The sequence below is a fragment of the Micropterus dolomieu genome, linkage group LG03, assembly GCF_021292245.1.
Source record: "Micropterus dolomieu isolate WLL.071019.BEF.003 ecotype Adirondacks linkage group LG03, ASM2129224v1, whole genome shotgun sequence".
NCBI lineage: Eukaryota > Metazoa > Chordata > Actinopteri > Centrarchiformes > Centrarchidae > Micropterus > Micropterus dolomieu.
Window position 1 is genome coordinate 5,949,426 of NC_060152.1, and position 14,127 is coordinate 5,963,552.

A 14,127-nucleotide genomic window follows, 5' to 3' on the forward strand; every position below is an offset into this window, starting at 1 on the left:
GTGCACCTAGGGGCGCAATCACTGCTGTCTATTTAAATTCAGTGCTGTTTCACAGTGTACGCTGGTATACGCAACACAGTAACTGCTAATGGCAGCCTGGACGACATCCAATATGCCAACATGGGGTGTATTTTGTGACAAGGCAGGCCAAAGAATAGGGGTCTGCCTGTGGGATGAGTGAGCATAAGGAGGAATTTATGATGTGGAGGAACAAGGCTGGCAGAAATCACTGGAAGCACCTGACTCGTAAATTGAGAGCATGTTTCTGTCACCTAGAAGAAGGAATGACTAATGTCTCAGATTGCTGTTTGGGCCAGTTCTTTCATCTCAATAAAGTGACTTTGAAATCTCTCCACCCTTACCCAAATGTGCCAGGGACAGTTTGTTCAGCTTCAAAGAATTAAAGCACCACTTCGCAGAGACAATGCAGCCTCATTATGCACATAATCTTACAAGTGTAAACAGTCGTTGGTGTGACAGCTACTGAGAGATGTATCTGTTCCCCGATGTCGTCTGAGGCTACAACGTATCTTGTTGTGTACTGTGGCCATATGAAGTATACTGTAGATGTCTTCACAAATATAACTTTAAGCTGCACTAACCAATATTTTAACATTAGCAATGGATGCCTAATGTGAAAGGTATTGCTTTTTGTGACAGACCCACAGATTTTCACCTCAGCTCTGCATTTTGACATCTTTCAGCTTATTGTTTTGGTTTTACGGCCCTCAACGTTTTGATTCACTCTCGTCGCTCTCATCAGCATCGTTTCCAGCAGCGCCTGCCCAGCGCCGAACAGCTGACAGACGAAGTTAGCCACTAGCTTGTGAAAATAGTGGAGTACTTAGCAGCTAAAGAGCCAGATGTTTCCCTCAGGAGTTGGTAGAAAGTAAATAAGTGTACATTTTCGACTTCTATTCAAAAAGACGGTTCCAAATGAATATTAACATTTTTCTGTGTCTGCTGAAGTGTAAATAAAGACCTAACAAGTTGGCCATATCAGCTTTATGGAGTGATACTTTGTCAGTGTTTTGTTTACAGCTTGTTTAGGAGTCTAACAAGGGATGAAAAATCTGCATTTTGTATCTTTCAAATAGTTACTGATTTAACATATTTTGCATCTGTAAATATGACTAACTTAGTTAATCTAGTATTAGTCCCTTTATAAAAATATCTGTCAATCATTTTGGGAGAGACAACAGGATCCAATTTTATGTTTTGGCATCTAGTGCTACGGCCATTTTTTGTTAACTTTCAGATTACTGATTGTACCTTCAGTACAACTCAATAAACGTGTTAAACAGAGGGGATGTAGAAAGTAGAGTTTTATAATTAAAACATAAGAAATATAGCTTTTCAGAAATTCAATCAAATCCAATCTCAAATATCTAATAACTTAGACTAAATAACTAAATTCAGCAGCAAATCTCTTTCTTGGAGACTAATTTGCACAAGTGGAAGAGGTTGGATTAATTTAACTCCTATTTAAAGCCAAAAATTCTTACATTATGTTAATTTGAAAGCACCATTTTACCCAACAACAAGAAAAACTAGCCGTTTCCTCAGAGAAACTGTCCATTTAACGAGCTCAGCGTGCATGAAAGAAACCGACAGCATTACAACCCGGCAGTGTCTGGACGTAAGTTATCTTTGGGCCCAGATCTTCTCCCTCGGTTCAGTTGTCCTGGGTCGGAGCCATCCATGCCTGCCGTCTATCCCCTAGCTCGCCCACAATCCCTGATTAATGTGGTCTGGGCGGGAGCTGTCAGAAATGGCAGAGAGAATCATGGGATTTCTCCTTCAGAGTCCCAATGACACCCAGCAGCTGCAGGAGTAAACAGATGACTAACCACTGGCCTTTTGGCAGCCTGTAGAGATTCACACGGAGGGAGGGCCGCGAACGTTGCTTTGACATTTAGGTGGATTAGAAAGTTCTTGGGTTCTGCTCTCGTGGTGTCAGAGGTGGTTGGCATAGTAATTATTTGCATCTTGGTTTTCTTCCGCTTGACCCCCAACCGCAGTAAAAAAATGTAGAGCTTCATTTTCCCATTTCCAGACGTTTGTTCAAATGAATTGTATAAGTGTAAAACATCTTTGCAAGTCACATTTATAAACAAATCACATTTTCTTTGAGCTGCTACAGAAGACACAATAGGTATCCTACTTTAAAAAACAACAACCATTTGTCATTTTAGACCATGTCCTGCTGCAGAATTCAATTCAGATCTGGGGCCGATGCTGTCCTGGGGCACAGTTTTGTGTGAGGTATTGACATATTAAAGGCTCTATCAGACAATGGCTGGTGTTTTTCTTTTTTAAATCACAAATAAATTACTCTCCTCAAAACACTATTACTCCTCCGGAAATGAAAAACTCACTCATTGTGAATGTCTCATATCAGGTAAAAACTGGAGAGAATTAATTAACCTTTGTCATTTTAATTGCTTTAGTGACAGCTGTCCTTTGGTGCTGGAGCTATCCTAATGCACATACTGTGGGCTTGTCAATTACTTTCCCAGTGAATAGATTAAAACGCCACAGAGGATAGAGTCATTTCATTAGTCAGACTTAATGCCCTGCAGACATAACCAGGTACAAACACTTCACCCCTAAATATGCAGGAAAATGAACAATACTATTAAGCCCATATGAATCGAATGAATATGTGGAAACATGAAATTAAGTTTACGCTCTATTTAATTCTGTCCTGTTGCTTATATTACATTTGGTATACAGATTTTTCTTTGGAAGGGTGTAGACATTAAGAACATTTTGAGGCTTTTAATAAAAGGTCTCACAGACAGAAATTCAGGGCACCTGTGTGGCCCAGCTAATTGCTTTAATGGATCGTAACGCTGTCAATTCGTACTACAATGGATAATGGCTGACAGCAGCGACTGTCTAATTCTCCCATTTTGCTGTTTGCACATCTATGATCTCATCATGAATCTGAACGAAATTAGGCTGCTTTCAAATATCTGTCAGCTGGACGTCTCGGCACAAGTCTCCACTCTTTAGCACATTATGTGAAGACAAGAGCCATTTTCACATTTCATCAGGCTGCTAAGCCCCCTGTTTTAAGGGACTGTGAGGATTTTGATACCCGTGCATGCAGGGTATCGGGGTCAGTAACGCTCTCATCAAATTATAACGATTGTAACAGAAACATAACCTTTATTTCTCAGATTGCTCAGGTTACAGAATCCCAAGAATGCAAATTATAGTAAAGAATTCAACAGTTTGAGATGCAGCGACTTGTTAAATCTGTCTTGTGCATTCGTACATACTGAAAATCATTTTCATACTGAAAATGGGTGATTAGGTCACTATAGCACAGACACCGTACTGGATTTACTTTATCCAGGACCTGTGGATAAAAAACGCATTGGGTCACTCGTCAAACCCAAGACAATGGACCGTTTGGGTTATTTACAAAAACTAAAATATATAGTATTCCACTCACTTCTGCACTTTTTCAAGTAATACATCTAGCTCAAGTTTCACATTAAAAATAGACCGTTTTAATGTGAAACTTGAGCTGGGTCAAAAAAACACAGTGCATCTTGGGATTGATTGATTGGTGTTGGAATGGTTTCATACCATGGGTAAAGTTAATCGAGTACTGTGTCTGCTATATTGACCCAAGCACTGAGTCAATTTTCCCAGTGGTTGTCTATAATTATGTAACCTCATTTGTCAATACAACAATCTAGAGCTAAAACAAGACATTGATTAACCAATTAGTCTATTTAAAGACAAGGATCCTGATCATCAATTAATCCATTCAGTTATTTATAGGGCTGCAACTAACAACTTTTCATTATCAATTAATGTGTTGTGTCAATCAATCTATTAACCAAATCTAAAACAATCAAAACAAATCTGAAAATTCAAAAGTTCTTAGAGCTCAAGGTAAAATGTCTTGTTTTGTCTGACCAACAGTCCTAAACACAAAGATATTCCATTTCTAATGATGTAAAACAGAAAATTCTCACATTTGAGGAGCTGGAACCAGTAAACATTTGCCATTTTTGCTTAATAAATGACTTTAATGATAACAGAAAATCTGTCCACGATTAATTGTTTAGACATAAGTCAAATCAAGTTTATTTTATTTATGTAGTCCAGAATCACAAATTTGAGTTGAAGGCTTTTCAATCAGGACTTTTAATTCAAGGAAAAAACTTTAGGAAGAGCAGCAGTGGAAGGATCCCTCTCCCAGGACAGGCGTCAATAGTGAAAGTATGTAAGTAAAAGGTATTAATCAAACCAAAGTGTCAAACATTCTCCGGTTTCAGCTTCTCAAATGTGAGAATATTTTATATCATGTTTTATATCACTGTAAATTGAATATCTTTGTTTTCTTAAACAAGCAATGTGAATATTTCATCAGGGGCTAAGGGAAATCATAATGGGCATTTTTCTATATTTTCTGATCGTTTATAGATGAAACAGTGAATGAAATAATAATTAAGAGATTAATTGCTAAATAATAATTACTTCCAGCTCTATACAGTTCAGATAATAGGAGGAGCTACTGTAGGCTGTCCCCTATAACTGTATATACAGTCTATGGTTCATCCTTTGGAGAGCAACACGTAAAGGCAGAAATTTTGAATGCCTATAAAACCTTCATGTTGAGGACCACAATGGAAATAAGCCATCTGGCTTTATTGTGTTTTTATCCTCTGTGATTTTAAATGTATGCAATGACTACAGGTTTTTATTCAAATAAAATAAATCAATAAGTGTTTCAAAGAGAAGCGATGTGCACTGCAATGCCACTAGATGACTAGATGACAGTAAGTGGTTTCATGGAACCGGGCTGTGTTCAGAGCATGCAAGAAAATCACTAAACAGAGCTACTGTTGATCACGGTATCAAACCAGGCACACGTGTTGATGGTAAAGATGTGTTTGCTTTTAAAAATGACAGATTACAAATTACAAAGATATAAGAGGATTACATGGCTCATGAATATGGCCCATTTCTATCCTCTGATTTATCACTTCTTTTTGCTATCAGAATCCTCATCTCCATCCATAACAGGCTGTCACACAACACAAAGGCTGATGTTCTCGTGCCTGAATAGCTAAGATTTAATTTCAGTTAAGAAAGGAAAAAAAAGTTAAATGTTGTCTGATCGCCTGACTATATCTGTGTGTGTGTGTGTGTGTGTGTGTGTGTGTGTGCACCGATGCTAACCCCCAACAATTGCGTTCACAAGTAGCTGCACCTCAGAGAAAAAGAGCAACTAGTTGAAAATCTATTTTTATGATACACAATGCCTGCAGTGTATATTTACTGAAACAACAGCAAGGAGAGCTGATGATTACTGAATAGCAGCTTGTCAGAAACCTCACTGAAGTACAGAGTTTGGGGATGCTATTTATACTAGACACACAAAATAAAGAACACACTGATACTTTTCTTCATCATTATATCTTTAAAAAGGGCAGAGAAAATATCCGAGTTACAATTTACCAAAGCACATGGTTATGTGTCAAAACATCAGTGCTTTGTAGTCAGTGTTAATTGTAAGTGCCCATACAAAAGGCTGTTTACGTGATGAGTAGACCATTTTCCCATGTCATAGTCTAAATATATAGTCCAGTTTTCCTTCACCGTCCTGCCTTTAAAACAGGTCGGCAGGTAAAACAATCAGGACCAGCTTCCACCGGAGCTGGGTGCTTCATTTGCCATTGATTTATTTCTTAAACAACCTCTCCTGGTGCTTCCATTGCTAAAGGTGAGACGCACAGCCAGTGTTTGTGACAGAGATGGACTAGGCGCGGTGGCAAGAGAGAGAGGGATGATGCGGTTTTAAAAAATGCATCACCATTAAATCAAAGAGTAACCTTGAACGAGTTCAGGCCGGTGCCAGCTCGGTGACATGCTCTGCCCTCAGCGCTCGGTGCCACGGAGCATGCCAAACAGCGGGGAGAGAGAGCTGCAATGCTCTGACACAGGTTAGGCCGGTAGTGTTGGGTAGCGGTCCAGCTCCTCGCTGACCAAGGGCAGTCACACTGACATTTTGTCCAAGTTAGAGCTCAACATGTTATAGGCAGACATATGCGGTCTGAGGGACGGAGATGTCCTTGCAAACTGCCACGTAAAACTTTTTTTAAAATCCTTGTTAATCACTTGAACTTGATGCTAATCAAAAAATCTGTGCACAGATGGTGCATAGTTAGAAACCACTGGTTCAACATATGTGACTCTGCTACCTGATGTTTGCCTAAAACCTGTTCTGACCTTTTCTGTTTGTCTCCCTCGTATTTCTTCTTGTATGTCAAGAAAATCTTTTTTTAATGGTTTATGATAAAGAAACGTTTTCATAATGAGAAAATACCAAATGTGAATATGAGATTACTTTTATTATTCTTGTTTGCTGCAGGACAAACTCCCCAAGCTATTACATGGGTTTTAGCAGAGCGGACTAACAAAGCATTAGAGTGCAGCCTAGAGGAAGAAAAGCTAAACCTCTCCGGTCCCTCAGCTACAACAGCTGAACTTTATGTATATTACTTGCTCATGCAGATAACTAAATCAAGGAACTACACTTATTTACGCTTTTTAATAAGGCACAAAAGCCTCAGCGGAAATACTTTATTGAGACTGCAGCTAGAAAGGTGCAGCTGCTGAGTTTCACCAAAGTACCCATATTCTCAGTAAATAATGTCCTCTAGGCTGTTATGGTAAACATTAAATAGTTACCAGTGCATGTGGGCTGACTGAAGTAGTGTGCATACATTACAAATAAAAATACCTAACAAGAAACATCCCTTCAGATTCAATTTCTGAGCAGAAACTATCTGTGGTATATACCTTATTTTTTAAATCTAACTTCCTCCACTTCTCTCACATTCATTGAGACATGTCATCCATCTATCGCGGCCTCCGGCTGCAGTAGCTCCTCGACCATGAGAGGCTGCTGCAGCGGGGCTGTATTTCAGCATGTTGAAGTGCATGGAGAATTCCCATGAAGGGTAAGGGATTATGGATTTTGGCCTCTAAGCTGCCTGGATGCCCAGTGAGGATGTCTCTGAGCGTAGTAATCTTCAAACACCACGCAGAGTGATGAGTGGGCACCGAGGAGTTCTACTCAGGATCTAAATGTGTTCCAGCAAGTTACTGGTGTGAGAGAGAGAGAAAACACCATTTGGTGCAGAAATGGAAAGGACCGACTCTGACTCCTCCGGGCAAGAGACACTTTTGATCCTGTGACCTGTTTTGAGCTATAGTCTGTGTCGAAAACTCGCGCAGAGCAAGGGATCATATTCGAGTGGTGCGAATGTAAATGTCATGGTTCCCCATCAGCACACATAACTGCGGATGGAAAAAGTCAATTGAGCAATTTTTGGGGTCAGGTCGGGCCCTCTCGGGGGGTTGCAAACCTTCATAATGAGGGCACACTCAAGTCTGGTTTAGACTGTGTCCCAGAAAATGGGACTCAGTGTGTTAGCCATTCTGGCATTAGCTGGTGTACAGTTGATGACAGTGGAATATGAAAGAAGTGGCTCTTGAATACAAAAGAAAATCTCATGAATGAAGTGCAGCACACAAGCTGGAATAAGGAAATGTCAGAGAAAAATCGATAGTGACGCACATCCCTGATCAATATCAGAAAAGGAATGTCTCTGACTCAGTCCTGATTGAATTAAACCACTAACAGCATCACTTAATTTGAGGACCTGATTGTTTTCCCGTCTTATTTAAGAGAACTCAGAATGGTTTGATACCATCTTGGTCATGAAGATAAGGTTGGTAAGTGCATGAGGAGGATCAGATGGGTTGAAGGACACCGGTCTTTATGGAGATTATATCCTCTCCTTAAGAGATGCATCTATCTATCTGCTCACATCAAAAGCCTTGAGATGATGTCAGAGGCCAGGGTTTGAGAGGGAGGCATCCTGGAGAACTTCCTTCAAGAGACAGGACAATATTACGATACTAAAGACGCAAAATAACCTAATAAACACGCTTGCTTGTTTCCATATTGCATAGAGGATGAAAACGAGCTGTATTGTGCAGAAAGTTACCTCAGGGTGTTCAAGGATCAAAGGGTGCAACGTTCCTTTGGTGATAATCAAATTAAGTCCGCAAAGCTCTACATAAAACACACTTACCAAATATAAATCCATAATCTCCCGTTTAAATGTACATCTGTGTGCTGATCTGTAAAATTGTCTGTATGCTGCTCACACACTCCTTGTGACTGTGCAGCACAAATACTGTCCAAGGCTGCAAACAGGTACATCAATTTGGAGCATGACAAGAAATTCCCTTTAGGTGACAACAAAATGTACATGCCATTAGATCAGCTGCAGTATAGTGTGATGAAATAAATTGAAGCCAACAGATGAAAGCTCGGGGCCCCAAACAGGAGAGAGGAGACTATTAAAAGGTGCACGGCTCTTCTTTTATGTTACACTGCCATCCTTTGGACAAACACAGAACTAAACACTGGTGGATCTTTCATGTGCAGAGCGATGGTGGTCAGAGGAGGCAGACCTTAAACACAATTTCATCTAATTCAGAGTAGGGCTGCAGATATCAATTATTTTCATTATCGCTTCATCTGCCAATTAATTTTCTGACTAATCAGTTAATCGTTAAAAAAATGCATCATAACTTTCTGGAGTCCAAGATGAAATCTTCAAATGTGCTTTTTTTCCCCATTGTAAACACACCTTTTCTACTTTACATATAATCTTCTATGGTTTGTATATTTTAACTTGGCTTTTATTTATTTGGTACATTTATACAAGTACTGTGCTTAAGAACAGTTTTTGAGGTACTTGTATATTGAATATTTACTTTGCAACTCCACCACATTTCAGAGGGAATTTTTTTTTACATTATTATATGTAGGCTGTCAAAGCTGTAGCTACTTTTACAAATTAACATTTTTAAAACAAAATATTGATAAACAATTACACACTGTATTAAAATCCTGTTTACATGTTAACCATAATGCGTTTATACATTGAATGATTTTAGTATTTTTCTGAATACTTTTTCCACCAGTAGTCAAAAAACAGAAAAGGACAACAACAACAGCCGCATGTGTCAGCTATAAGAGAGGACAAATCATGCGTTTCCAGACAGCTGGTCCATCGGTCTGACGCAATAAAGAACTATAAAATGTGTCAAAGGAAATACTCTGGAAAATCATACAAGAGATCAAAAACACAGACAGGCTGTCTCAATAAAGAAGAACAGCTGCAACACCTACCTGAAATATGACAGTTGGCCTCCTTCAAAGGAACAATCAGTGATGCAAATTTAATCAAAACCCCAAAGCACCAAAATACAACAACACAGTCTGACTCTAAGCAACAACTGTATTATTAATGTGGGGGCAGCGTAACAAGCTGTAAACACAATGTGTCAAGAGTCGTGTTTGGTGTCCACCTGATGAAGTCCAATATTTACTGTCCTTTGTTTTGGTCTCCACCTGCTCCTGAGGGACATATCTGTCTATCTGTCTGCAGAAAACAACACTGATGAGAGCAGAGACTGTAAACCAACACCTAGAGTTCAAAGGTGTCAAAACCATGGACTATTAAAGTGGATGTAACCACCGTGATGTCACCCATTGGTTTGTGGACTATCGTTTTGAAGCCTCAAGTTTGGCATTTTGTCCGTCGGCATCTTGTTTTTATGGAACCAGAAGTGATCATATTTGGATGAGAGAGTGGAGCTAACAAGCCTGGCTTGAAAGGTGCATCTGTAATTTACATTAAATGAGATGTTAACTGGGTTGCTAATTGTGGCTAGCGAAAAACAGGCTTGAAACAAAAATGTTTCGAACAGCCGACTCCACTCCTTAGAGGCTACGCGTCCTAAAGCATACTCTACTTTATTGTCTGTTTTATTCTAAATGGGACCATAATATAGTATATTTATTTATTTATTTAGTATCAGGTATTGAAGAAGACACTTGAAACTAGCAATAGAGACAATGAATACATCAGGAATGTGTTTAGTGAGGTAATAAATTTAAGACAGAAGTAGTCATTTTGTCATAGACTCCAATGCAATCAGATTTCTTTTTTAAACCAGTGGAGTTGCCCCCTGCTGGCCATTCGAAATCATGACCAGAGGTTGCTGCTTTACTAAAACCAAATATATATATATTTAAAAAAAAATAAAACTCTCCTTAGAGCTGAGAGGAACTGCAGAGTTGGGTGACAATTCTCTGTGTTCGTCACTACAAGCGACACGTTTCACATACATAGTTACTTGATGAAAATGTTTTGAATAGAGCAGGTTTAGATGAAACTTGAAAGTGAAATAAACTGAATGCAAAGAGGACACAAGGTTAAATGTTAGCAATCATTTGATTGTATTTGTGGAGCGAAGACAGTGACATTAAATTTTGGCATTGCAAATAAAATTTGAGAACAGAACCTGAACGGAAAAAGAGGCTTCAGAAGAGTGACGTTCTGTCAATAGTATGCAGTTTATATGTATATCACACTCTCCTCGCCCCCTCCTTTCAAACCGCTCCTCACCACAGCAAAATGGTGATATTGAGTGGAACTGCAAACCACCCTCGCTGAAGAAAAAACTGACATGAAGAAAATAAATCTGAAGATTGTCATTGAAAAACATCAAAATGCAAAAAATGTCACAAATAAAGTTTAATGCCAGTGTTTTATTTTCCAGTGGCTATATACCTTTTGCTAATACAAGTGTTTCAACGCCAGTGTTTTCCTTTAGTTTTCAATGCCAAATTTTCTATTCAATGCCAAAAACTAATGTCACTGTCCTGGCTCCATATGCTTTCCGTATATTAAATTATAATAATGAAATAATAATTTCAATTATGATCTGCTGCAAACTTTTCAATTAGGCCATGTTTGTAAATACATCTATAATTTATACAGTAAAAAAATAAAATAAAAACGTAGAGCTGCATTATTCATTATTGTTTTCTAGTCTACAACCATCAAACCAGTTTGGACACTGGTACACAAACACCGCGCCATACACAAGACAATTAGTGACTCTATACAGTGATATCTGTTTGCACGAGACAAACATTTGGACGTGACGCGCGCGACATCAGGGGAGCACACCCTGCATGACGTCAGCTGTTTCGTGCAGGCGGCGGACAATGCGTTGAAGTGAATGAGCAGCTGTGTGTGAACACTACAACAGTACAACAGGGCCTTACAGCCGGAGCTGCTGTCCGAGCAACGATGGGACGAATATAACGAGCCTTCTCTGCATGTTATTAACAGGGCGAGGTACGTGTGCAACATAATGCGGTTTTATTTTGACATTTGCCCATTTATATGTTAATCTTTGTGTGATATTCAAAGGGCGATGGCAGGAATCCGCCGCTTCACTGCATTTGAGTCAGGCGCTGTGTTTATTCTGGTGCGGACGTGCTGTAGTCACATTTTTACTCCTCTACGAAGCCGGTTAACTCGATTTAAGAGCACTTTGGTCACAGCTTAGCCTATTTATTATTTTTTTCTTTTAAATTAAGGTTCCTTGAAGGCGTTTTCTTTCGCATCACATCGTAACCCATCACATTATAATGAGTCGTGACGCGTTAGCTATATGTAGAATTATTTATTAATTTCATTCAAAACAGGTAATGGTGTTATCAACAACATTTTAAATATTCCCCAATAGAAATCTAGTCTGGTTAAATGGTCTCTTGTTAATGTTTGAACGCAGCTGGGAGGGTAGAAAAACAAATAAAACCTCAGTCACACCTTGTTATAACTTAAACAGAAACAGGTCAGTCATCAGTGGTGGAAAGTAACTGCCTGTACTGTACTTTACTATTTGCATTTTATGCTACTTCATACCAATTATATAAAAACTTTAGTTACATAAAGATTTAGGTTATTAATACAAAATATGAATCAACTTATACATTATGATATATTATTAGATTAAGCCACCAAGCATTACATAAAGGAATTAAAATTAGCCCCACCTTTACCAGCTGCAACATTAGAGATGTACACAGTGATCGATTAATAATCCCTACAGAATATACATGATTCTGAAATGAGTCATTCTGTATAATTAGCATTTTACTGCTTTAAGTATATTTTCATGCTAATATGTATGTTACATAAGAGTTTGAATTAAAGACTTTAATTTGTAATAGAGTAATATTAAACAGTAGTACTGCTACTTTTAGTACTTCTGAGTACTGAGTACTTCTTCCCCAAGGCATTTTTATAAACATCTTTCATTGGAACTGTGAAGTAGTTATATACAATAGCTGTTACTGTTTTACAAAACTGTTCCAAATTAATAACTGAAAGAAAGCTGAAGCAAAAGTAACATCATCTAATGATGATTATATAATAAACTTTATTTCTATAGAATTTTATAAAACAAACAATATGGTTCCAAAAAAAAATAAAAAACCCACACATATAGGGAGGTCGACAAAGGTATTTGAAAACAACCAGTCAAATATTGTGATGAAAGTGTTAAAAAGCAGCATGTAGCCTGTGCAGGGATGATCTAATATGATCTTGATTCTTTGTACCAGTTAAAACTCTGACAGCTGAGATGTGAACGAGGTTTAAAACATGATTTATTTTAAGGTAACGCGGTCCTGGTGGGAGACAGCTCATTTATTATTATGTTATATGTGCTGTGTACTGTGACATAGATATCAGTAAATTACTTGTGATATTGATTTCAATTACATGGCCATTTTCCCATTAGAGTTTGGTAAATTTTCTTAATTGCAATAGTCAAGTGCTGTCCAGAAAGGATGATGTGAGATTTGTCCTTGAGGGATGGGTTAAATGCAGAGGATGAATATCGCAACATGTATGTGTATGTGACAAATACAGTACATTTACTTACAGTGAATTCTCCAGTAGTCTTGTTGACATACCCGAAATTGTGTCTTTCAAAAACATTATTCTACTAGGAATCTAAGTTGCTCTGCTTTCTACACAGGTCATTGAGAAAAAAATGGAGGGAAGAAATTTGTGAGTATACACCTCTCAGTTTCACACCAATCTATGAGTCCAGAATGTATACAGAAAGCAGTAGACTCAATGTTGGTCAAACCCCTGTGTCATTGCAGTGGCTACTCCCGAGACTATCTTGACCGCTTCATCCAAAGTCAAGACGCATCTGTGGTGAACAAGTTCCAGCAGAAGTACTGGAAAACCAAACAGACGCTCATCAAGGTCACCGGGAAGAAAGAGGACGAACATGTGGTGGCGTCAGATGCAGATCTGGATGGCAAGCTGGAGGTGAGGACGAATGTGAAACTCTTGCATGTTGAGGGAATCAGGTCAGGTTTGGTCACCATAGGCCTCATCACAGAAACATTAAGAAACACTGGGGATACTTTCCCCTTAGGAGGACTGCAGTGACTAAAATGACTTTTTGATTCACTCTGTGCTAGTATTTACTTGGGGCAAAACTTACATTAGGCTGCCTCTCCAATCCCTGTGATCTATGCCTCCATTTCAGGAGTGAAGTGAATTTAACGACTGAAATCGATACCTCATAAAAGCTGGAAGATCAGGCTTTAATTTAAGCCAAGTCCACTATGAGCATTGTGATAAACCATTCAAAACTGGATGTCTACATATCAGATCACATTTTTTTAAATCTTTAATGTGACGCTTCTATTTTTACCTCAATTGCTTTACTGTTGCATTAGATCCACTGTGTAGATATTCTGTTATTCTGCTCTGCAGGTCTTCCACTCCATCCAGAGAACATGCATGGAGCTGCTAAAGGTCATCGAGCAGTACCAGAGGAGGATCTGCCGTACGTTCAAATAGACTCCAAAGTCCAGTTCAAAGGGAGTTCCCATCTTCCACAGAAAACACTGCTCTGAACTGCCTGAAAACAGCTCGTTTGTAGTGCAGCCTTTACTTCCCTTTTTTGTGAGGTCACAAGTAAATACGTCATAATGCTCGCCGAGCGGCTGGTCCGACACGCCCTCAAAAACACCGGTGTAAAACACTGAGCTGCAGCACACCTCTCCTCTCCCTTCCAAACACTAGCTACCCTCCAGGCAGTCAGTGGACATAAAGTTGTTCCTGTGATGTAGAGACAGAGCTCAGTTAAAACTTTATGGATGAAAAATACTTTTGTTACAGATTAATAACTCAC

At 38.8% G+C, this 14,127-nt stretch overlaps 2 protein-coding genes across 3 annotated transcripts in view; one reads left to right on the plus strand and one right to left on the minus strand.

Annotated features, from left to right (window-relative positions):
- The window catches only part of LOC123968977 (glucocorticoid-induced transcript 1 protein), a 97,735-nt gene that overhangs the window by 3,854 nt on the left and 79,754 nt on the right, over positions 1-14,127 (minus strand). The gene's annotated exons all lie outside the window — the stretch shown is intronic.
- ica1 (islet cell autoantigen 1) overlaps positions 11,131-14,127 on the plus strand; it is a 56,928-nt gene continuing 53,931 nt past the window's right edge. For both annotated transcript variants that reach the window (XM_046046039.1, XM_046046040.1), the window contains exons 1-4: positions 11,131-11,258; positions 12,952-12,983; positions 13,082-13,253; positions 13,707-13,779. In XM_046046039.1, coding sequence (XP_045901995.1) covers positions 12,967-12,983; positions 13,082-13,253; positions 13,707-13,779 — 262 coding nt within the window. In that variant the 5' untranslated portion in view covers positions 11,131-11,258; positions 12,952-12,966. The remainder of the gene's footprint in view (positions 11,259-12,951; positions 12,984-13,081; positions 13,254-13,706; positions 13,780-14,127) is intronic.